This window comes from Pantherophis guttatus, chromosome 2 (genome assembly GCF_059756535.1).
Source record: "Pantherophis guttatus breed Tessera chromosome 2, ASM5975653v1, whole genome shotgun sequence".
NCBI lineage: Eukaryota > Metazoa > Chordata > Lepidosauria > Squamata > Colubridae > Pantherophis > Pantherophis guttatus.
In genome coordinates, this window is record NC_142064.1 from 103,237,068 (window position 1) to 103,263,352 (window position 26,285).

At 36.5% G+C, this 26,285-nt stretch overlaps 1 protein-coding gene across 11 annotated transcripts in view; it reads left to right on the forward strand.

The window, feature by feature from the left end:
- The window catches only part of SPAG17 (sperm associated antigen 17), a 112,093-nt gene that overhangs the window by 72,592 nt on the left and 13,216 nt on the right, over positions 1 to 26,285 (forward strand). For all 11 annotated transcript variants that reach the window (XR_015732750.1, XR_015732751.1, XR_015732752.1 and 8 more), the window contains 6 exons: positions 13,933 to 13,975; positions 16,465 to 16,573; positions 18,985 to 19,038; positions 20,825 to 20,927; positions 22,428 to 22,548; positions 25,950 to 26,054. Coding sequence is in view for 6 of the 11 variants with exons in the window: in XM_034411031.3 (XP_034266922.1) it covers positions 13,933 to 13,975; positions 16,465 to 16,573; positions 18,985 to 19,038; positions 20,825 to 20,927; positions 22,428 to 22,548; positions 25,950 to 26,054 (535 nt within the window). In the remaining 5 variants the exon portion in view is untranslated. The remainder of the gene's footprint in view (positions 1 to 13,932; positions 13,976 to 16,464; positions 16,574 to 18,984; positions 19,039 to 20,824; positions 20,928 to 22,427; positions 22,549 to 25,949; positions 26,055 to 26,285) is intronic.

Here is a 26,285-nt window from a genome sequence, read left to right on the forward strand (position 1 = left end):
GGACTAGCACAGAGCCCTAAGCAGTCTTACTATATATTGCTTCAGTATCCTAGGCAAAATTTGAGACCTTCTTCATGCTTCCTCTTCATGCTTCCAAAATCTCCCAAATCTGGAGCTTTTCATCTATGGAAGACATAAATCACTTTTTGTGGATACTGTTATAATACTATGGGTTTATTGTCCTATGAATCTTCAGAGTTTGGGGAGGATTCAGACTATTGTTTCACTGTTGTTCCTGTGCAAAATAAGGAGGACAAAAATAATCACTTGGATCTATGTCCAACACTTCAGGAGGTTGCATTAGCTTTTATTCACTTCACATTTCACTGAGGCTATATCCTACCCCTGAGAAAGAAAGATTAATTTTAAAAAAATTAAAAGCCAATGTAACTATAGGTGAAGTTATATTTTCTTTAACTGAAGTTTTCATATTGCACAAGTATCTTGCTTCATTTTTACAGAAGAGTAGCATATTGTACAGTGATTTATCAATCATGTCACTTTTGAGTTCATTTTTGCCTTTTTTTAACGTTGCACTCATAAACTGCAATGCTTCCCATATTTTCATCTGGATGTCTCAGAATTGTTTCTTTTTCTTTTTTTTTTAAATTTGATTTTTATTATAACATATAGTGATACAATCGGTACATTTTCGGTTCATTGGTGCAATTATATACATATATACATCTACATGCATTATTACTTGTCTTTTATTGATATTGTTTCTTGAAGCTAGATTTAATTTCAAAACACTTAAAGATAATAGTGCTCAACTCTCTAAGACTAAATATAATACTATTCATATAGATTTTGTTAATTAGTTAATATTTAATCTCTATTACCTTCTTTATTTCTTTCCCCCATCCATTCGTACCACATGTCCCACACGCTATAAAATTCTGAATCTTCTCTGTCATTAATTTCTGAAGTCAATTTGTTCATTTCGGCGCACTCCAATATTTTTCCAATAACATGTTCTTGAGGTGGTATTTGTTTTTCTTTCCAATACTGGGCAAAGGAAATTCTAGCGGCTGTCAGAATATGTATAATTAAATACTTTTTCTTTTTTGCATATTCAGTTTTCAAAATTCCCAGGAGAAAAGCTTTTGGGTCGAAATCAAAATTTTCTTTTATTATTTCTCTAATCCACATCCATATCATCCTCCAGAATTTTTGTGCCTGATTACATGTCCACCAGCAATGATAAAAAGTACCCTGCTGATGGTCACATTTCCAACATTTAGGGCTCGAATTGGGGTAGATCTTCGCTATCCTAGCTGGGGCCATGTGCCATCTATAAAACAGCTTGTATTGGTTTTCCTTATAAGCCGTCGCCTTTGTCATTTTAAGGTTATTATTCCATATTGAATCCCATTCGTTCAGATTTATATTCTGTCCTATATTTTTGGCCCATGCTAACATCGGTTCTTTAACTACTTCCTCTGCCATATCGTACTCCAATAAGTAATTATATAATTTAGCTAGAATTTTGTCGTCCGTACCCATCCATATCTTGTCAAATCCATTTATGCTCATTTCAGTGCCAAATTCCTCCTTATCTTTTTTATATCTGGATTTAATTTGGTTATATGGCCACCATGGTGGAAAGCCATCTCGGAATTTTCCTATAGTGCTTCTGTCTCATCTCTCCCCATATTTGTATCAATATCTCCCTTATTTTATGTCTATGGAAGTAAGTTTTTATCTTCTTCCCAGTATCCCAGAGATATGCATGCCAACCCTTCTGGAGATCATACCCTTCTAAAGTTAACAGTCTTTTATTTCTCAGGGTTGCCCATTCTTTCAGCCATACTAGGTTTGCAGCTTTTTGATATAACTCCCATTTAGGTAATCCAAAACCCCCTCTTTCCTTCTTGTCCTGTAAATTCCTAATTGCTATCCTTGGTTTCTTTCCCTCCCAAATAAATTTCCTGATGATGCTATTGAGCTCCAGAAAGAATTTTTTATCTAATTTAACAGGGACCGTTCGGAATAGATACAATAACTTGGGTAATATGCTCATTTTTATTGCCGCGATTCTGCCTAATAATGATATCTGTAGTCTTCCCCACTTTCCCAGATCCTGTTTAATATTTCTAATCAATGGTAAATAATTATCCTCTCTGAGGGCCGAGCACCTTGATGAAATCCAGACCCCCAGGTATTTTACCTTCTTGGCGGTTTGGATATCTATTGATTCTTCCAGTACTTTTTTCCTTACCTCCGTCATATTTTTTGTTAATAATTTAGTTTTGGATTTATTTAATTTAAGGCCTGCTACCTCCCCGTAATTGCCCAATTCTTCCAGAATTTTAGTGCCTGATTCTAGTGGTTCTTCCATGATTAATACCACATCATCTGCAAATGCCTGTGTCTTATATATCTCTTTTCTGATTGTCAGACCCTTTATTTCATTATTGTTCCTAATCTTTCTCAAGAATACTTCTAGTGCTAAGATAAATAGAAGTGGTGATAGAGGGCACCCTTTTCTAATTTGAAAAGCTTTAGTTAATTCTCCATTCAGTAATATGTTAGCCTTTTGTTTTTGATAGATTGTGGATATCGTATTGACAAAATTTGATCCGAATTCCATTTGGATAATTTGTTGTTTCATAAATTGCCAATTAAGATTGTCGAATGCCTTTTGGCCGTCGACAAAAAACAATGCCATTTCTTTGTTTGGGTGTTCCTCATAGTATTCCAATATGTCTATTATCATCCTTGTATTATTCCTGATTTGCCTCCCAGGGAGGAATCCATTTTGGTCACTGTGTATTAATTTATTCAAAATTATTTTTAGCCTTCCTGCTAAAATACCCATATAGATTTTGTAGTCCGTATTCAGGAGGGATATCGGTCTGTAATTTTTAATTAATTTTGGGTCTTCTTCTTTTTGGAGGAGAGTAATATACACCTCTCTCCATGATTCTGGAATTTTGGATTCTGTTAGGGCCTCATTATAAATTTCTAACAACTTTGGTAACAAAATTTCTCCCAAATCCGAGTTTTTATAAAATTCCCCTGGAAGTCCATCTGGGCCTGGGGATTTGTTCTTTTTAAGTTTTGATATTACCATCCTTAATTCTGTCATCGTTATTTCTTTATTAAGTATTTCTTTATCCTCTTCCCCGATTTTTGGAAGACTTTCTTTTGACAAGTATTGGACCACCTTTTCATTAGGAATTTGTTCTTCCGCATACAGAGCCGCATAATACTCTCGGGCAATCTCCAATTTATCTTCCTGTTTATTGTTGAGGTGGCCTTCCGGGTCTTCCAATTGATGAATTATGCCTTTCTCTTTTTCTTTTTTTAACCTATAGGACAGCCACCTGCCCGGTTTGTTTGCATTTTCAAAATAATATTGTTTGGTTCGTTTCATTTTGTACGCTAATTCCTCTTGATCTATAACGTTTAATTTGTGCCGTATAACCATCCAATTTTCTTTAACAACCTTATTATCTGGTTTATGTTGTAGTTCCCTCTCAGCTTTCCCTAATTCTTCTATCAGTGCCTTCTGCCTCTCTCTTCTTTCCTTATTCCTATGTGCACTATACGATATTGCTAGTCCTCTTATGTACGCTTTCATTGTATCCCATATGATACCTCGAGATGTTGCTTCCTTTTCATTTACTTCAAAAAATAGATTTAATTCTTTTTTTACTTTCTCAACATTTTGCTTGTCCTTTAGAAATTGATTATTTAATCTCCATCTTGTATTTCTTCTCTTGTGTGTACATTCCCATTTAACCTCTAATGGATTATGGTCTGCCCAAATGTTGGGCATGATTTCTGTTGACTTAATATCTAACCCTATATCTCTGCTTATCCACATCATATCAATCCTAGACCAAGATTTCTTAGGATTAGAATAATATGTATACTGCCTCTGATATGGGTGCAGAACCTGCCAAATATCCACTAGATTGAGTTCTTCTACCATATCAAAGAATGGTTTTGGTAAATTTTTCCTCTTTTTCTTTTTACCTTTGGTCCCCTTATAATCTCTATTCGAATCTATTACCCCATTAAAATCGCCAATTATGCAAATCTTGCTCTTATCCATCATGCTTAATCTCTCTCCTAATTTTTTCTAAAAGTCTCCTAGGTTTTCATTCGGGGCATAAATTGCTGTTAATAAGATTGGACAGTTGCCTCTTTTAACTTCCACCATTAATACCCTTCCCTTCGGGTCTGCATATTTTAGTTCGGCTTTTATTTCCTTCTTGATGTACAATGCTACTCCCCTTTTCTTTTTATCAGCTAGGGATGCATAAAGATTCCCCAATTTCTTAATTCCAAATATTTTTGATTTTCCTTTTTAATATGGACCTCTTGGAGGCACACTATATCCATATTTTGTTTAGCTAATTTTGTAAAAAAAAAATTCCTCTTTTTGTTATCGTTTAGGCCATTTACGTTAACTGATATCAATTTCCAATCATCCATCTCTTAATTTTTGTATACTATCCTAATACTTCTTGGCACGTGTGACTCTTTGTGGACTTTGGTCTTTCTTTGTCTCCTTACTATCCTTCGATGTCCCTTCTTTCTCTCTTATCTGCTGGGTTGCTTCTTCTTTCGATGTTTCCGCCTCTAACTCCTCTTTACTACTTTGATCCTCTTCAGACGCTCGTAATTGATCCAGGAACTCTTGAGCTGCTGCTAACCTATCTATCTTAACTTTATTCCCTTGCCACGTGATCCACATGCCTTCTGGTAAAATCCACCTGAAGAGAATATTCCTTTTGTTTAATTGAGTAGCCAAAAACCTATAATCTCTCCTTATCTCCCTTACCCTCCTTGGAATTTGTTTCAATATGATCACCTCCTTTCCCTTATACATGACTGGCTCATCTCTTGCCATACTATAGAGGATATCCTTTACCTTCTTCCTTGCGAATCTTTTTTTTTTTTTTATTGCAAAAGTTTTACAAATACATTTTCACCCCTTTTTTTCACCCCCCCACCTCCCTCCCCAAACTTCCCGTCCTCCCTAGCCCTCCCTAACCCTCTTCCCCAGACTTCCCTATTATATACTCATAACTAATAATACTGATATATATACCTGAACCCATCCCTCCCCCTATATAATTTTCCCTCTTTATCTCTTTACATTAAAATATTTCTAATACATTGTTTTCAAATAAAAGCTATTTGGTACTTTCTAGTTTGGTATTTGTTCTGAACATATTCTATCCACCTTTTCCATTCCCATTCATAAGTCTCTTGTGAACAATCTTTTAAATATGCTGAAATCTTCGCCATCTCTGCAAAACTGGCCATCTTCAAAGTCCATTCCTCGATAGTAGGCAAAGCTTCATTCTTCCAATATTTACCTATCAACAATCTTGCTGCTGTTATCATATACAATATTAATTTTATTTCACCCCGTGTAAAACCCTTAACTATACCCAATAAAAACAATTGTGGAGAAAATTGAATTTTTTTCTTCAAAACATTCTGCATGACCCACCATATTTTTATCCAAAAAGCCTTAACTTTCCTACAGGTCCACCAAACATGATAATACGTAGCATCCAAACATTCACATCTCCAACATTTTGGCTGAACATTAGGGTACATACATGACAACTTTTTAGGATCTAGATGCCATCTATAAAACATTTTATAAAAATTTTCCCTCAAATTCTGCGACTGTGTAAATTTAACATTCTGAACCCAAATTTTTTCCCATGTTTCCAACATCACTGGTTCTTCAAAATTTTGTGCCCACTTAATCATACAATCTTTAACTAATTCCGTTTCTGAATCCCTTTCTAGCAAAACATTGTAAAGCCTTTTAATATGCATTGGACCTTTCTCTCTTATATGTCTAACCAATTCTTCCTCATGCAACATAATACCAGTTTTTTGGTCCTCTTTCCATCTCAATTGTAATTGATTATATTGTAACCAGGTTAAATTAATCCCTTCGTCCAACAGTGTCTGCAATGTCTTCAACTGCCATCTGCCCGCATCTGTAAAAAGAACCTCTTTGTATAAAAACCCCCCGAGTGACATTATATTTGTATTCCACAAGGTATGACCAAGATCCAGCCATAGCGGTATTTTATAATCCCATTTGAGTCGGTGCTTCTTCCAAACTCTCATCAAAGAGTCTCTAAATATATGACTTTTAAATACTTTATCAACTTTGTCATCATAAAATAGGTAAGCATGCCATCCAAATTCAAGATCAAAACTTTCTGCATTCAATATTCCAGCCTTTTTACTTCCAAACCAATCACTTGTTAAAGTTAAAGCTGCTGCATCATAATATAACTGTAGGTTTGGAAGTTTAAGGCCTCCTCTTTCTGGAACATCTTGCATAATTTTCAATTTCACTCTCGGCTTTTTCTCGTTCCAGACAAACTTATTAAGTCCAGTTTGCCAAACTTTCAGTTGTTTATCACTTTTAAGCACCGGAATCATTTGAAACAAAAACAGAAATCTTGGCAAAATGTTCATCTTAACTGCTGCTATTCTTCCAAGTAAAGACAGTTGCAGCTTTTTCCAAGTCTCCATGTCTTTCTGAACCTCTCGCCACAACACCTCATAGTTATTTTGAAACAATTTCATGTTTGATTCTGCAACCTGAACTCCAAGATATTTTACCTTAGGTACAATTTCAAAACCTGCCCTCCTTTCAAACTCATGTTTACGATCTTGTGTCATATTTTTGACTATCATTTTAGTCTTTTTTGAGTTCACTCTAAAACCTGAAACTCTACCATAGTCTTGTATAATGTCGTTCATCAAGATTATTGATTCCATTGGTTGTGATAGGGTAACCACCAGATCATCTGCAAATGCCTTTATTCTATAATCCTCTTGCCTTATCATTATGCCTTTCAAAATTTTTGAGTCCCGTATTATATTTAGCAAGACTTCCAATGTTAAAATAAATAAAAGTGGGGACAACGGACATCCCTGTCTTGTTCCTTTTTCAATTTTAAACTCTGTCGTCAAACTTCCATTAATAATAATCTGTGCTTTTTGCTCTTGATAAATTGCTGAGATCGCCTGTATAAATTGGTCCCCAAAGCCCATCTTTTTTAAAGTCTTTAGTAGAAAATTCCAATCCACTCTATCAAAGGCCTTCTCCGCATCCAAAAAAACCAGCACTGCAGAAATCTGTTTATTCTTATCAAGATATTCCAATAAGTCTATTACTTGCCTTACATTGTCCTTCATATATCTGCCCTCAATAAATCCCGCTTGGTCCGCATGAATCACCTTTTGGATTACTGGCATCAACCTGTTGGCTAATACCTTCGCATAAATTTTATAGTCTGTATTCAAAAGAGATATTGGTCTGTAGTTCTCTGGTTTTTTAGGACCAACTTGTTCTTTTGGTATCAAAGATATATAAGCAGTTGTCCAGGATGGGGGTATTTTACCCCCTTGTTGAATATTGCAAAATAAATCTCTAAGTTGTCCCACCATTTCAGCTTGTAAAGTTTTGTAATACACTGCAGTCAAACCATCCGTGCCAGGAGCTTTGGCTGTTTTTAGCTGTTTAATTGCTGCTGTTATCTCCTCCTCTGTTATAGGATAATTCATTCTTTCCTTTTGTTAATCAGTAATTTTTGTAACTCTCTTATCCTTTAAATATTTTTCTATAAGTCCATTCTGCACCTCTTCTTTGGCATATAGTTTAGTATAATAATCCACAAAAGCTTATTTAATTAGTTTTTGTTGAAAGATTTCTTTCCCTCCAATATCAATACTATCAATAGTCCGTATACTTTGTTTTTTCCTCAATGTGTAAGCCAACCATCTGCCCGGTTTGTTAGCGTTGCAAAATGTATTATACTTCGCATATTGTAAACTTGTTGCAACTTGTTCCGCCATAAGCATTTGAAATTGGTCTCTCAAAAGTTTTATAGCACTTCGTATTCTTTCATCTGTTGGATTTTTAATAAGTAACTGTTCTTTATTCTTTATTTCCATTTCCAACTCAGATCTTTTCTTTTGTCGGAGCAGTCTATGTTTAGAGTTCATGTAGATGAGTACCCCTCTCATATAAGCTTTACTTGCATCCCAAACAATTTCAATTGGGGTACCTTTATTCAAATTTATTTCAAAAAATTCTTTCAAGTGCTTTTTAAGTTCTATTGTATTTTTTTCATATCTAAACAAATTCTCATTTAATCTCCAAGAACGTCTCTCAACCTTATCCATCTCAATTTCTATCCATACAGGGCTATGGTCAGTCAGAGTTCTTGGAAAAATCTTTGTTCTTTTTGTCTTTAACAAGTAGATCATTTGACAACAGGATAAAATCAATCCTAGAAAAAGATCTATGTCTATCCGAAAAAAAAGTATAGTCCAATTCATTTGGATTATGTATTCTCCAAACATCTTTTAATTCCATATCTTCTTTCATATCAAAAAAAGTCTGTGGTAGTCTAATTCTAGACTTTGCCAAGCTCTTTTTATCTAGTTTAGAATCAATTACTCCATTCCAGTCTCCCATAATTAAAATAGATCTATAGTCCCATTGCAATATTTTAGTATGTAACATCTTGTAAAAATAATCCTGTTGTTGGTTGGGAGCATAAATTCCAATCAAAAGAATTTGACCATTTGCTGTGAGCAATTCAATTGCTACAAACCTACCATCTTGATCTGCTTCTATAACTTTCGCTGTTAATTTTTTATTTACATAAATAACCACACCATTCTTTTTCTGCGAAGTTGAAGATATATAATGTGCTCCTAGTTTTGAATTTATCAAATATTTTTGATCTTGAGTTGTGATATGCGTTTCTTGTAAACATATTATATCATTATTAAATTGTTTCAAATATGTAAATAATTTCTTCCTTTTCTGTGCTGAATTCAACCCATTGACATTCCAAGATAGACACTTAAAGGTCATCAGCCTCTTTCTGGAGCACAGAGCAAAATATTTGAAGTTCATCCGAGAGCTTCGATCTCACTCCTCCCATAGCTCCACTCTCTTGTACGATACTCTTAACTGCCTTCTTGTCTTGTCTTTCCTGTTGTTGTTGTTGCTTTTGTTTAAGTAGCTTGGATTGGGCTCTAGTTATACGTTGATCTTTAACTTCTGTCAACTGAATCAAATCCAAAATTGGAGAAGAATCCAGCAAGGGCTCACTCAAAAAACCTCCTTCTGCACCTTGCACTACTTCTAATTCCTGCTTGGACTGTTCTTGCAATTGCCTCTCTTCACTCTCTTTAATCTCCAAAACTGTGGATGTACGTGGAGATGGTGTTCTTTCCTTAAGAATAGTAGTGTAGAAGTGTTGTGCCTTCTCCACGGTATTCAACCGATACCCTTCTCCCTTGTATCTAAAAATTAACCCAGCTGGTGCGTCCCACCGGAAGGGTATCTGTAAATTTCTCAGTTCCTTAACAAGAAAACCAAATTCTTTTCTGGCTTTCAGCATTTTAGGAGGTAATTCTTTAAAGATTTGAAGTCGTGAACCCCCCACTTGTACAGAAGTATAAAAAGATTTTTGCAGGATATCATTTCTAATTCCTCTTTCTGTAAAGTATATGACCACATCTCTAGGCAGTTGTCTTTGTCTGGCCACCCAAGAGTTCACTCTATAGGTTTTATCTATTTTGTGAAATACCACATCAGGATTAACTTGTAGAATCTTGGCCAAGGCTTCAGAACAAACTTGTCTCAAATCCTGTCTCTCCTCCTCTCGAATTCCCCGAAGCCGTATGGCGAATTCCATCGCCCGGAATTGTATCATAACAATCTCATCATCAATTCTCTGCATTTTATTATCAACTTCATCAATTTTATAATCATTGTCTTTCATCTTGACATTAACTTCTGATTTGAATTCTTCAACTTTATAATCAACTTTCCCAATAAATTCTGCCAGGCCAGACACCACTTCTGATATTTTTTTGGTCACCTTATTTTGATTCTGTTTCACCATGTCTTTGACTTCATTAATTTCCTGCATAAGTTCCTGATGTGATTTTTGAAATTTATCATCTATCTCCTGTTGACATTTTTGAAATTTGTCATCCAGAGTTTTAGAAATAAATTCTTTTAAATCTCCCACATCAAATTCTTTTTTCTGAGTTTGTAGCTGTTGAGCAGGGGGAAGTTGCGTTTGCTGTTTGTGTGTGGGGGATCCCCCCCCTAATGCCTTCCCTTCCTGCTTCTTTGAAGCCATCCTGGCTCGTGATCTAGTTTTTCTAAAGAGGGAAGTTCCTCTTCCTTTCCCTCCTGCACAAAGACTTCTAAAAAAGTCCCCCAGATTTGATCAAACAAGGGTTAAAATAAAGCAGAGTCCAATATTGAAAAGGGAAAAAATTTCCCAGTTATTTCTCTTATAACAAGCAAGGCAGCTTAGTAGCAACTTGGAAACTTTGTAGCAAAACAAAGTAACTTCACCAATCCACACTCGCTGGCTCGTTAACTCTGAAGCTAGGCACCATGTTTTTTCAAAGCACTTTCACTCATTCGCATTGTCTCAGATTGAAAAGTCAACAAAGTGCTAATACTTGCGTTTCCAAATTTCAGGATTCAGGTAGTTTCGCTGTTTATTAAAGCTGGTTCTTTCGCTTTAAGTTTCCTGCAGCCGGCTTGTTCTGCAGGAGCAGAATCGTCCCACGCCGCCCGGAGTCTCAGCAGGTTGGAAGGGAGCCGCGCCTGTTTCCTCCCCAGAAACGATTCCCTGGGGGGTTACAGGGGCTCGACCTGTGCCCTGCTATCTCTCCTCCAACAATCCTCAGGATTTTGAAGTTTTTGAGCCGCTTCTCGATCGCGAAGCGGCTCTTACAGGCGGCGGGGCTGGCGGAGCTTCAAAGAGCGCCGCCGTCGCCGAAGACAAGGAAACCGGAAGTCCCTTCCTTGCGAATCTTATATGCACCTCCCTTGGCAATTTATTTCTTCGTGCATAATTTGTCTGGACCCTATACGCCTCATCAATTTCCTTTATAATATCCAATTTATCTTGTTGCAACACCTCAGCAATTAATTCTGCCATCACCTGGCACAGATCTTCTTCCTTATCTTCGGCAATGTTTTGGAAACGGAGATAGAAGGAGGCTCGATCCATTTCCAATTGGGTAATTGAGTCTGCCAATTCCCTGTTCTGTTCCATCAGTTTTTGGTCAACCGTATCTAAATTTTTTTCCTGTTGTTCCATTTTAACTTCCATCTTTTTAATCTTCTGTGTATTAGTTTGTATCGATTCCTGTATACCAATCATTTTTTGATCTAATGCCCTAATATCTGTCTTCAATTCAGTATGGTTACTAGACATTTTTTCTTGTAACATAATCATCGTGTCCTGTATTGCTGTCAATGTTGATTGCATTGCTTGCATTGTGGGTAGCATTCCTGATTTCTCCATTTTAGAGAAACCTTCAGTCAATTTCTGTGTAGCAGGTGATGTCGTTGTGATCGTGGGATTTGAGGATGTTTTCTTTCCTGTTTTTGTCACCGTGGATGAGAAGCTCATCATCTCTTTTAATACCTTTTTCTGTTTTCGTTATATTTTCAATGTTTTTCCAGATTGTCATCCACCAATATTTAACTGCCTCTATCAAATGAATTTATATTAAATCGTTCCCTTCCGTTCCACTATTCAATATTGTTTAGTAATACAATAATTCAATAATTCAAATTTTTATCTGTTGCACAAATCTATCTTGTAATAAGTCACTTATTAATCAATTAATAGTTAAACTAATTTGAACTAAGGTAACCCTCTCACCTGCTACCACTACTTAAGCAAATTATCTTTACCTACTCTTATTTAACACTTAAGCACTGATGACTTTCTAATATATCTTAAGCAATCTAATTACACATATAGATAATTAATTATGCAATCTCAATATTCAATATTTTAAGTTATAAAAAGCTAATCAAAATTAAGAATCAATAATTGAAAGAAGAAGAAAGGAGGAGAAGAAAAGGAAAAATCCAATTATAGAATATAAAAGATTATAGCGTATATAAATTCCTTAATAAAAAAATCTAAAAAGTACTTAATAAATTTTAAATAAGTTCACAATTAATTTAGATTATCTAAAATGGAATATGTAATATATATAATATTAATATAGATATATACTTGTAGATATATGAATTTTCTAATGTTTTTTTTTGTTGTTGTTATTTGCCCAACTCGTTGATTGATTAATTGCTCAATAACTTCTCTCAGTCATAAAAGAGCAAAGGGGAAAAGCAACCAAAAATATAAAAAAATTCTTTTACAATGATGCAGCCGGCACGCTTTGCTGTATGATCTGCTTCGCGTTGCTCTTAAGTTCAATCACTCTCCATTTGCATTGTCATTCAGATTTCATCAGCCATGTTATCTTCCCCAAGTGCTCCTTCTCAGTCTCTCAGCTCAAGACAGTCTTATTATTAGTCCTGACAGCTACCGCACTTCCAAAATCCAGTTCCTTTATTCAATTAGTCTATTCCACACTCTTAACTTTCCAAAGTTTGTTTGCTCAAAACAAAGTATCAATCCAATCCACTGGAGGCTCCGTCTCCCTTTCTAAAAGTGTCCTCAATCTCACCAGCATGTTTGCGATTTCGTCTCCCACCAATCTCCTCCAACCTCACAATCGCCGCCAATTCCTTCCAGGATCCTTCTTATCCGACGCAGCCAGCACAATCCAATTGAACTCACTCCGAGCGTGTTTAAGGGAGAGTAGTACGAATGATCATAGGCACCAACTTCACCGAAATCTTCTTGCTTCCTGTCTTTTGTTGGCTATCACAGCTTCAAGTCTGCCATTTAAAGCAGACGCGCCGTGTTAGTTTGACAGCGGTAGTCGGTCCAGCAGAGAGTGCTTGCTCCTCACCGCTCTGCCTGCTGACACCCCGCTATCGTCCGCGGAGCTCTCCGAGCTCCCACGCCTCGAAGGGACCTCAAAACGCAACAAAAAAGTGGCGCTGCAAGCAGCGATCGCTGTCACAGCGCCATATCGCTGGGATTCACCAACCGGAAGTTCTTCTCAGAATTGTTTCTATCTGTCATACAGTCATACAGTGCTTCCAGGTGATCTTCCATTCATCCAGCTCCATTTATAGAATTTGGAGGAGTGGGAGCAGCCATTGATTGATTAATTGAGATCAGTGCATTATGTCTAAATCCACAGTATCTAAGTTATTTCCACCAAGAAAACTAAAATTTATCTTGGTGGAGATAAACAACAACTAAATGGCTTGAATTTTAAAAAATTAAGCCAATAGGTAATATATATACTCAATTTGCACTCAAATTTTATTTAATGCCATTCTGTGCTTAATTGAAGGCTTAGAAATCCCTTAGAAATCCTGGTTGAACATGTTCTAATGACTCTATGTGCTTATTTGTAATGACTTATAATGACTCTATAGCCTTATATATTGCATGCATTTAGAAACCATAAAATAACTTCATTATTACTTTGACCTCAAAAGCTTTTAATCTACCTTGTACATATCACTTTTTAAAATGTTTTTTAATTGTTTTTTGATAGTTAATAACCAGCACATTATCAATAGGACTCATATGCCCTTCATGTTCTCAGTTCAGTAAATCAAGTTTAGGTAATCACTTATCATCTGCATATAAAAATAATGCAGTAGGTTTACTACCCAGATCTGTGATGGCAGATTTTGATAGTTTTATTTAGTTTTATTTATTGATCAGATTTAGAGATTGTCCATCTAACTCACAAAGCCATTCTTTCTACCATATCATTGACATAAAAATTAAATAGCAAGAAAGTTAAAATATTCTCTTGTTTGACCACCTGGCAAGTAGGGGGGAAAAGCTGACTTGGTTTTCAAGCCTAATTGGATATAGGCATTATCATGCAACATTTTAATAAGTGCTATCAGATGTCTAGCAAAAAATAAGCTTTCCAATTTGTCCCAGAGTCAATTTATATGAACTGACTCAAGAGATCTTCTATTTATGTTTATTGCAGTCTTTTCCCAGTCTTGAAGAATCTTCAGAATTTTGCAGTAGAGGTAAGAATTTAATGTTCTAAGTTTTTTAATTTTCCCTTCTGGAGTTAACGATTATTCATATTTTGCATAATATTTCCCTCCATTTTGTTAGACTTTTTCAAATTTTAATATTGTGTGTCATTCAAAAAGGATACAGAATTATTAACAATTATTTACAAATGAGAATCCTGGAAACCATTCAGGAAACCTTGTAAATGTTCAGCTTTGAAATTAGAAGTTTACACTGTATCTAAATTAACAGCAATTGACTCTAAACTGTTTTATATATGTATAAATGCACACACACTCATACATACATACATACAATATATGTATGAAGGTATTTTATGCATACAATTTGCATAATTGTCTTGCAATTGTCCAATCCAGACCTAGTTAGTATCCTATGACAAGAATTCATGTGTACTTCTATAGACTGCATGATAGGAAATTCTTTTCTCAGTAGTGAATGTAAATGGCACCTGCATGCCATTCCTTGGCTTCCTGTATCAGCCATTTGCAAAGGGATTTCCTTTCTAAATATTGTGCATATTATCTTCATTTGCTGTCCAACTGCATTCCAGTGCAAGTGTCGGGAAGCCCTAATTCGAGTTCCATTGTAGATTGAAAATGGCAGCTGTGAGGGCATACATTCTTAGCTTGCTCAGATTATTCAAGGAAGAGACCAGTAGAGGAAATCAGGCAGTTCTATGGCTCTATCAGTTAAACCATTTGACCATATTCCCTAGGTTGAGCATTGATTTGGGCAAACCTTAAGAAGTCACAATTTATTATAATAGCCAAGTGTTTACATTTTACACTGCTAGTAAACAAAACCTGTGACCCATTGAATCACTCTTTTGAGATATTTTCTTACCATGTTCCTCAATGCTTTAAAAAAAATGACAGAATTTGTAATGTACTACATTCTGTGAAAAAGTTGGGATACATCCAGTGATATATTTGCCTTGAAAATAGCTCAGGTTTGAACTACATAGCACAGTCAAACTTCAACACAAGAAGTGTTTCGTGACATTTTGTATTATGTCCTAAACCATTTTATGGTAATATTTATGTCATAAAATATTTTATAAAATTTGCCAAATTTTACTTCCATGGGAGTCATTGGTCCCAGATTTTGGATGCATTGTGTAAGTTACCATTTGAGGTATCTTGATTCAAAAAATGTTGCCCTATGATGCAATTTCTCCTAGTTAAAGTTATAGGAATGAGAGTTTTAGCAGTATTTAGATAGCAGGAGCTGAATAGAAATAGAAATAGAATAATAGAATTGGAAGGGACCTTGGAGGTCTTCTAGTCCAACCCACTGCTTAGGCAGAAAACCTTACACCACTTCAGACAAATGGTTATCCAATCTCTTCTTAAAAGCTTCCAGTGTTGGAGCATTCACAACCTTTGGAGGCAAGTTGTTCCACTGATTAATTGTCCTAATTGTCAGGAAAATACTACTTAAAGATATTCACATGGAAAATGACCAATGATTCTCATATGTTCCCTGTTTGAGAAACAATGACGGCCATGTCTGGGGGCCATTGGTACTTATATCCTGATTGGAACTTCTTTGTGTACCAAAATTTCTGTGAACACATTGTTTTGTGAAGGGTCTATGACATTTCAGCACCGCCATCTTGCCACAAACATGTTGCCATGGCCACTTTGGAATGGAACAAATAACCATGGAAAACTCACTGCAGACAACTTGAGACCTCTCCTGCAGCACCACATCCCATCTGCTACGTACCCATTGGGGAGGCCTTCCGCCCAGGCCACATTCGGCAGTTCCTTTTTCCCCATAGACCCTCACGGGAGAGTGGCCTCTGTGCCAGTGCTGTGCTGCCCACATACAACAGGCATGTCTGGTCCATTCCTTTTTTCTCATGAGAGGATGGTGTCTGTGTCAGTCTTGGTCTTGTGCTGTCTACATGTGAGAAGCATATCCTGCCTGCCTTGTTGCCCATACTCAAGAAGCACATCCTGCCCATTCCTTTTTCCTTGCGGGATCCTCGCTGGAGCATGTCTCTGTGCCAATCTCAGCATTGCGGACTTTTCCTTTGTCATGCTGTGCTGGACCCTGATGACTCCCAGATGGGGAAAGGGGCAAGCAGGGATGGTGACAGCTGTCTGGCGACTGTCAATGACTCCTGCTTAGCCCACCTTTTGCAGGGGGAGGTTCATCTCCCTTCTCCAAAGATTTCCTTGCCTCACTTTACAGTGCCCATCCCCCACGAAGGGAGCTGCCACAGGAGGCTCATCAAGTTATCCCATAGCGAGTTTCCCATGACAATGTCCTACACTGAGATGGCAGCTCAGAGATGCCCCTGGCGACATGGCCTTTGCAAAATGGTGGTGCTGAGATGTCCCATTCCATTTGGGAAATGAATGGGATAGATCCAGGACTATTCACTAAAAGCAACGGATGCAGACTTGAAGTGAAAAATGGCAACAAATCTAACTTTAGTTTTTGATAATTTTTTTTCATGAATTTGCAGCTCCAATTTCTGTACTGTATGAGCAGGCAATGATATCAGAGGTGCCAAGTTCATCACAGGAAGTATTTTCAAAGCAAACGGAAGAATATTGGAAAATGATGAGGATGAGGTAAGAGAATTTGGTGCAAGAAACATTTCCAAAAGTTATAGCAATGGTTTTCTTATTACTGTATGACTGGATATGTGTGGTGAAATGTAGTGCAGAGTCACAGGAGGGAGGGCTCTTTCCCAGAGAGCAAAGAGACAGCAGAGCTTGGAATCAAGAGGGTGAAGGCGAATTCACCCCTAGCAATTCACAGTGTATCTAGTAGTTATGCTGGTGATTGCTTTAGTCTGCCAAGATTTCTGTCTATAAGTGAACACAATAAAAAAAGACTATTCAGAAATAACCCCATGTGTCATTCTTGATTGGGCCTGGCATTAATCTTGCCAAACTAAACTGCATAATTGGATAGTTATGCAGACTACCTGCATAACTACTAGACGTAGTCTGTGAATCGCTAGGGGCGTTCACCTTCGGCCTCTTCCTGCAAACCAGATTCCATTCTCTGCTGTCTCTTTACTGTCTGGGAAAGTACTCCTTCCTCTGGTGTCTCTGGGCTACATCCCATCATAGTATGTCTTGCAGAGCAGAAATAAATTTGGTAAAAATATATAATTAATATTGTACTGTAGTATTTTATAAAACATGAGGTTAGTGAAGGAATTCTGCAAAGATTTTTCTGGTGTTGTTAATGAATTGAACTCTCTCCTCTTGGAGATATTGGTATCTAAAACATTCAGATTACTTCAATTTCATCGTCGTCGTCATCATCATTTTAGCCATTGTTCATCCACTGCAAGATGAAGGCCTCTTCCGCAAGTTTCCAACCAATACAGCCCTGAGCTTTCTTTTGCCAATTGGGCCCACAATACTTGCTGATGTTGTCAATCCATCTTGTTTTAGGTCTCTTTTGTGGATGCTTTTTATCAAGTGGGATCCATTCAATGACTGCCTTGATCCACCTGCCATCAGTTCTTCTTGCTATGTGACCAGCCCATTTCCATTTCAGTTCTTTTACTCTCTTGATGATATCGTACACTTTTGTTTGTTCTCTAATCCATGTGCAGGTCTTTCTTGTCTTGTAATGCCAAGCATTTATGTGGCTCTTTGCACCATTTGTAGCCTTTGTCTTGATTGTAAGATTAGTGTCACTGGCATATGTTTCACTGGCACACATTAGAGCAAGTAACACAGACTGATCAAAAACTTCTTTCTTCAGGCATAGGGGGAGGTTGTTCTTGAAAATTATGCTTAGCTTGCTGAATGCCTGCCAACCACATTTAACAAATCGTTCAGTTTCTTTTATTGTATCATCTTCCATTGAGATCCATTGGCCAAGGTATATGTAGTAGTCTACTACGTCTAGTTCTTCTCCAGATACCTATAAAACCTTTTCTTTATTTGGTGAATTTATTAAATATAACCTAGCTCTTTTTCAGGTTTATTTTTAAGCCAAATGGTTCTCCTGCTTTGTGCAGCTCTTGCATGTGTCTTTGTAACTCTTCTGGGTCTTGTGAGCAGAGAACAACATCATCTGAAAATCTTAAGTGATTTTAAAAAGATGCCATTTGATTTTTATTCCATCTTTTCTTGAGTCTAGTTTGCAAAATGTGTGCACAGTTCCATTTTCATGAGCAGTGGGCATGTGAGCTCACCACTTGTGCATAATGCACAAATGGAGCTGCATGTGAGAATGTGTGGGCATGCTGCTCACAAGGAACCATCCCCTCTCCCTTTTCCGGTCTGCAAAGACAGAAAGGTTGGGGAATTGCTCTAAAGGATTGGAACATTTTGGGTAAGAATATTTTGGGTGGCAGACTGCAGAAGAAAAGGGCATATTCCATCAGCTGAATCTGCTTCTGTTGATAGAAGAATATGTATTTATTTAGTGTATGGCATCTACAGCAGTCATGCAATCACAGATATACAACTTATAAAACACATTGTATATATAAACACAAATATAAAGTGTTTAATTTTAATTAGGTGTTTACTTAATTTAAGTAAAGCATCACCTTTGCATACACACACATATACACAGACATACACACACATATATATATACATATACATATATGTATGTACATATATACATTTATATACATGTGCGTATATATATGTGTGTGTGTATATATACAGTATATGTATGTATGTATGTATGTGTGTGTGTGTAAAATATGTGGACAGTACAATATACGAGATAATATATTAAATTAAGGTAAAACCATTATAAAATAATCATAATATGGCGCCACGGAGTCACAATAGGATAGATGTTATAATATGATATCTAAGGAAGCTACTGCTTCTAGTGTGGCTGCAATGAGATTATCCCAGGTGCCTTGAAATAGAAACATATGATTAGTTTTTACCATATGAAATGGAGCCATGTGTCATGTCATATTTAAAATCAAGTGGAATGTTTTCTAAATAACTCTCTGTGAATTTTATGAAATGTTTCTTTTTCCTTTATGCAGCCACGACGAGCCCATGAAGATTTCTGGCTGGCAGAACAAATTAGCGCATACCAGGTAATGGTGCATTAGTTTTAGGATAGGATTTAGAAACCACGAACAGAAGCTATAGGGGGGAAAGGTTTTCTGAAGTCTGAAGGTTTTAAATCAGACAGCTATTTCTAGTATAAATTTCTGGAACCTGTCTTATCATTTAAGTATTATTAGGAATAACTCTGAACAGAATTCCACAGTTTCATCCTCTTGCTCTGCAAAGATTTGGGAAGAGAGAATCAGAATTGGAAATCAACTTCAAAACAACCTAGTCAATGTCCTAGTTCATGCTGTTTTTTATAGGATGTTGCTGTAACATCCTTGTAAGATGACCATGCAAGATTTCCTCTAATATTTCTAACAAATGAAACAAATGAAAATCTACTATTTTCTGAAGCAAGCTTTCAGCTGATACTCGTAGTTCTGCTGATAACTGTTTCTTTGTCATTTCCATCGTGTTCACCTATATGAACCAGAGGTGGCTTATCAGCAGGTTCTGACCAGTTCTGGAGAACTGGTAGTGGAAATTTTGAGTAGTTCTGAGAACCGGTAGTAAAAATTCTGACTGGCCCCGCCCTTATCTCTGCCTCCCAAGTCCCAGCTGATCAGGAGGAAATGGGGATTCTGCAGTGAGCTTCCCCTGGATTGGGGAGGGAATGGAGATTTTACAGTATTCTTCCCCTGCCATGCCCACCAAGCCATACCCACCAAGCCACACCACGCCCACCAAGCCCCCCCCCCAGAACCGGTAGTAAAAAAATTTGAATCCCACCACTGATTTGAACCAACAATTCTCTTCTCCTTATCCCCTTCTCCAGGATAAATTTAGGAAAGTTTCTAAATTATCTGTTTTTTTATATTGTTTCCTTTATTCTCCATAGTATTTCCCCCTTCTTTCCTTTATTTTCTATAGTATAAATTTTATTTAACTTAATCTAAGCAATTACTACTAGCTTCCCCAATGGGAGAATTCCCACTCCTTTAGCTATATACTTAATATGTATTTCCAAGACCTCTTAAAAGTTTACATTATAAGCAAGTTTATATTTTTATTATATTAGCATGCTCCTGGAGAGAACCAATAAAGAAGGCCCTTGTTTTTTTCTTTGAGCTTATCCAACTTTTTTCTCAGTATGTGCATTCATATATGTGCATATGTACATACACAAATGGTAGAACTTGTTAGTAATTTGCATAGTATCGGTGCCATACCAAAAAATAAAAATAATAAGTACTAGTAGTATTAATGAGAGAACAGAAAGGCTTTAATTTTTCAGTTACATCCTGGAAGCCTTCTCACTCCTTGTACCTCACTTCTCCTGTTTTCCTGTAGTCTATAAAATGGGTGGGGAACTATGGGCCTTTTACGATCTGTGAAATGATTTTTTATTCATTTAATTTTCAGTAATGTACTGCCAGAAAAAAAGCATATTATTGCAACTGAAAATTATTTTTCTATAAGTGAGAAAGAGAATTACACATGAAAAATGCAAACAGTTCGCCAGTCCTTCAGCTGTGAATCAATATTTTTTAAAACTTACTGTCTTCCAGAGTGTTAGAAATAACTTCTAGAATAATAAGAAGTAACTATTATATAAACAGAATAACCTTCACAAATCTATATACATGCATAAGGCTTATTCAGTAGTCCTTTCTCTTTATTAATTTTAGCAAAATTGAGAAAATAATAAAGTTGCCTGTTTTGAACCAGTAATATGCATTAATAATCCCTGAATAAATTATAAAATAATGTGAAATGATTATATTGCTATAGATATTTCTGTTTTCCTCCCATTTAAAAAATCTTCAGGCAGGAAATTGAAGATGGAAAGAATTGTCTTATGAGGATGAGGTACAAAAAGATCCCTCCCTATTTCAAGTCTGAATTTGGAATGCAATTTCTTCAAAAAGAGGTAAGCAAGTGGTGAAAGATGGGTCAGGTTAAATTAGTTCAAGGAAATCTTTCTGTAAAGGAATTAAATCGTGAAAAGTTGGATATTTATTTATTTATTTATTAATTTAATTTGTATACCGCCCTTCTCCCAGAAGGGACTCAGGGCGGTGAACAGCCAAAATTAAAAAACATACAAATGCAAAAGTTAAGATAATTAAAAGAATTAAATCATTGGCTACCCAAATTTAAAACCCCAATTCCATAAAATTTAAAATCCCAATTAAAAACCATTTAGGCTAGGCCGGCTTGATGAAATAAAAACGTCTTCAGGGCTTTACGGAAGGTCCGGAGGTCCGGGATCAATCGTATTCCAGGAGGCAGCTCATTCCACAGGGCGGGTGCCCCCACAGAGAAGGCTCGCCCCCTGGGGGCCGCCAGCCGACATTGCCTGACCGACGGCACCCTGAGGAGGCCCTCTCTGTGAGAGCGTATTGGCCGGTGGGAGGTTATCGGTAGCAGCAGGCGGTCTCGCAAATACCCTGGCCCTAAGCCATGGAGCGCTTTAAAGATGAGAACCAACACCTTAAAGCGCACCCGGAAGACCACCGGGAGCCAATGCAGCTCGCGCAGGAGAGGTGTTACGTGGGAGCGCCACGTCGCTCCCATAATCACCCGTGCGGCCGCATTCTGCACCAGCTGGAGCCTCCGGGTGCTCCTCAGGGGGAGCCCCATGTAGAGAGCGTTACAGTAGTCCAGGCGTGACATAACCAAGGCATGAGTGACTGTGCACAAGGAGTCCCGATCCAGAAAGGGGCGCAACTGGATATGACTTATGGTGACTTAACCATTGACCTACAAAATAGTCTAGAATACCTCAAAGAGTTATAGGCCAGCTATCCCTATGTATCAACAGAAGAACTCTATTGTCAAATATTCTGGAGTCTAAAACGATGTTAAGTACTAAAAAAGTGGAGCACAAAATTGCCATCTGTCCTGGTCTCCTGGGCCAGGGTCTTAGTTTTCAGGTGAAAATGTTTATTCTATGTTGTCTTTAAATAGCACTGGATCATTTTAGTCTTTGATTCTTATTTTAGCTATATTTTAGCTTATATAATGCCTTCTTTTGTTTGGAGACTCCCTGTCTAAGGCCATAGTGGATATTTATAAAGATTCTTCACAATTTAAATAAAGATACATCAAAAACAAACTGGGGAAGAGGAAGAGCTGAATTATGACATTTTGTGTATATTTAATATGAAAATAAATTTTATGGTGTTGATCTATGGATTTGCAGTTTTCTAACCACATCACAGTTTTTAGGAGAATTGTTATCACTAAAATATGTTCAAGGACCAACAAATAAAAAGAAAAAGAAAATCAGATCATAGTATGTAAGCTCCATTAAATTAGTCTCTTGTTTTTGTCCTTCTAAATGTAAAAAATGAGTCGATTATTTTGTTTTAGCAGTGTTTTTGTCAGAAAGTGCTTTTCCTGCTTTTATTCTTTTCTCCCCTTAAAGTTTCCAGATGTTGAAGTTCTCTCAGGAATGCTCCCTCCTTTTCCAGACAAAGAAACAAAGGAACTGTTGTTGGATACATTTACAGAATCTTCTGAAAATGAAACTGGTGGAGAGAGCGCAAGTAATTCTGAATTTACTGCATTTATTGGGTGCTGGATACTGAATACAGTAGCAATATAACAAATGCTTGAGAAGTAGTATGGAAAGAGACCAGTAATTCATACTGACAGAAAAAAGAATGGGAAAAAATGCTTTTACTCTATTGCAGATGTATTTTACAGAAATACATTTTACAGATCTCTCCTCATTTTCTTATCTTGCACTATTTCTATACACTGGCTGGTGTCAGGTTTGATGGCATCCAACCACCATGTTCTTTGGTGACCTGGTTTCCTTTTACTGTTTGAATTACTTCCAAACATAATTGCTTTCTCCAGTGAATTCCCCCACATGACAGGACCAAAATAAGTGAAATGCAGTTTTGTAGTTTTTCCTTCCAGTAACATATCTGCTGTTATGCACTCTAGTACTTGCTTATTGGTCACCTTTGCTATCCAAGGAATATGCAGGAGCCTTTTCCATTATCATAACTCATATGAATCATTTTCTACTTATCTTGCTTTGTTAATGCCCAACTTTCACAACCATAGGTAGCTACAATAGAATAGATTATACTACATTTGGTTGCTAGGCTGATGTCCTTGCTTTTCCATATTCGGCTCATATTCCTCATAGCTGTGTGAACTGGTGCAACCTGACATTTTATTTCTGGGATGCATTTACTGCTTTGAGCGATCTACGACCCTAGGAAAGTGAATTTTTCCATGCATTCTATCTCCTCACCATCAGCTTCTATTCTGATGTTTCCAGTGGTCATGAATTTGGTCTTTTTGATGTCCAGAAAATGACCAAAATTCTTATTTTTTTTTCTTTGATTTTCTTGATCAGATGTTCCAGATCTACTTTGGTTTCTGAGATGAGAGTTGTCTCTTCAGCATATCAAAGATTGTTGATATTTCTACCTCCAATCTTTACCCCGATTTTTGATTCTTCGAGATCTAGTTTCTTCACAGTCATTTTGGCATACAGGTTGAATAAGAAAGGAGAGAGAATGAAACCTTGTCATACTCCTTTCTCTATCTTAAACCATTCAGTGTCTCCATACGATATTCACACAATGACTTCCTGATTTGTGCACAGTGATTTAATCAACTTGACCAGATGTACTGGTACATCTCCATAGCTTCTCTCCATAGCTTCTCTCCATAGCTTCTCATGAGCAATACAATTGAAGGCTTTCTTGTAGCTGATGAAGCACTTGTAAATCTTTAGCACAGTATTGTCAGCAATAAATATGAATTAATATTTTTTATTTCAGTGTCCAAAACTTTGTAACATCTTATGAAAAAATACAGAACTCTTGAAAAATTTGGTTATTTCACACACACAAAATATATATTTTAATTTACAGGCTATTCAGATCATAGTTGTCCCAAAGGTGCTTTTCTAAAAGGCAACAGGACTTTTTTTTGTTTTTTGTTTTCTTTGAAAATGTTTTGCTTCTCATCCAAGAAGCTTATTCAGTTCAATTCTTCAATTTTAAATTACATTTTTAAAAACCACAAAGAAACCATAGGTGGTATTTAGGAGTGGCGTAAGTATTATGCCACTAAGCACCTTGGACACTAAATTGCTAGCTGCCATAAGAATTCAGAAATAATTCACAAAGAATGTAGTTTCTTTAGAATTTTTTTCATAACATTTGGTAAGGAAGCTACGGTAAGTGGATGTGCTGTATTTCCTGAACAGATGGTCAGACTTCTTTCTCGATAGCTTTTCACCTACTTATAATTAGCTATTTATTAATTGATTTGATGTATATGGTCTCTCCTCTCTCAGTCACTCTGGTTGGCTAATAGCACAATAAAGAATGCAGAATAAATAGATCACAAAAACTTCCTTGATCCTGAAAATGTAACATTCATAATTTTGTTCACTTTTTCCTGAGCTTAGAAACTGAGTTAGTCTTGTGCAAAGCTTCTCTGTACAGTGATATCTGCAGAGGCCTGGTGAAAACCTTGTAGCATGTGTCTATTGGATTCAGAGTGGCTTCTATGCTACCAGTCTTGATTTAGAAAAGCTGACTACTTGTTTGACAAGCATGTTTTTTAAAAAACATATGATAGAGAGAAATATTTGCAATATTTTCTGTTTTCACTTTTTCTCTCCTGCAATCTCATTTTAAATTCTTCAGTGAATAAGGGCAGTAAGACCAATTGGATGCTTTTCTCTTAAAAATCGCATTGTTCTAACTAATTGGATGCCAAGAAAATAGATTAGGAATTTTCTTCATAAAGCTTACCAAACTATATTCCTTAATTGTCCTTCAAAGCATGTTTCTGTAATTGTAAGAAACTCCCTTGCAACCATTAAATCTTTCACCTGTCAAACCCATCAATACCTGCTGCAACTAGCAGTCCTGCCCTCACAATCCTGTTCCCTAGATTATTGGAATCATCAACGTGGAAAGTTTGAGTTGCACAGCAATGGAATCACTTGCCTTTTTACAATTAAGATGTCACAAAACTCTCAAATAATTTCTTTTGCATATTGTGCCTTCAAATGGACAGGAAAATTTAAAGACGTAGATAACATTTCCTCAATTACAAAGAATATAGGCTGCTGCTCTCAGAAACAACCAGGGACTAGGCTGGGACCTTTCCACCATCTGTTCCATCTGGATGTCATAAAAATAATTTGCTTTCATTATAGCTGGCCTTTATAAAAGCTTTGTAAAATATTAAGAACTTTCACATTACGTGTTTTCAAACCATGCATTGGAGGGTAGGTGTTGTCATTTATTATTATTATTTTTTTGATGTATTCTATTTTCTATTCTATTTTTCAAGAAAATAATGTATCTTTCAGAGCGAATAGTGAACCTAAGTTCAGATGGTCTTCTCCCTGTTGCTTTTCCAAAAAACCCTAAAAATGTGGTTTTCACAAGGCTCATGGACTATAAATGAAACTGAGTGGAATGGGACGTGCTATGGCCAACCCTCCTCCCCCATGGCCAATTTGCCGTGGCCAACTCACCAATGGACAACTTGCTGTGTCCAATCCACCATGGGACAATTTGCTGCAGGGCAATTCAACAATTCAATTTAATTAATTAAAACAATTTAAATTATTGTTATTCACATTTCATTTTGTCCCTCCTTTTGCATTCTTTCTTTAATGATTCTTTTCCACCATTTGTTTGATATTAGGGTATATCTTGTCCCGTGGAGAATTGGCCTGTAGAGAGTTGGCCATGGCAAGTTGTCATAATGGCTGATTTGATTGTGCTGTTGCTGCCATGGAGGAGAGATGGGGCTTTTTTAATGGGATTTTATTACATGGTGCATTTTGAAAATTTTGTAAGTCACCCACCTCATTGTGAATTGGGCAGTTATACAAATTTGTTTAATAAATATATAGCAAAATAGAAATGCTTCAGATGAATTTATATTTATATTTTAGGAGTCAGCGATGGCTTGGTCAGACGTAAGCATTCCAAAGAACTGCCTCCAAACACCATTTCTTCTTCAATCTATGCTGAAACCTATCCATCCCATTTTACAAACGGTAAACCATTCCAAAGGGCTCTTTGAAAAAAGCAGTTATTAATAGAACTTTATAACATGTTAAAAATATCTACTGTATATCTTTATAGCTAATATGTACTTAATAAGTAATATTGGTAAGTTGTGTGTTCTTATGTGTTCTACATGTAGCATATTTTGTTGTCCTCAACTACTTTCTTGAATACAGAAAATATTTATTCTAACACATTTAGCTTCCTTTGGATGAAGGGAG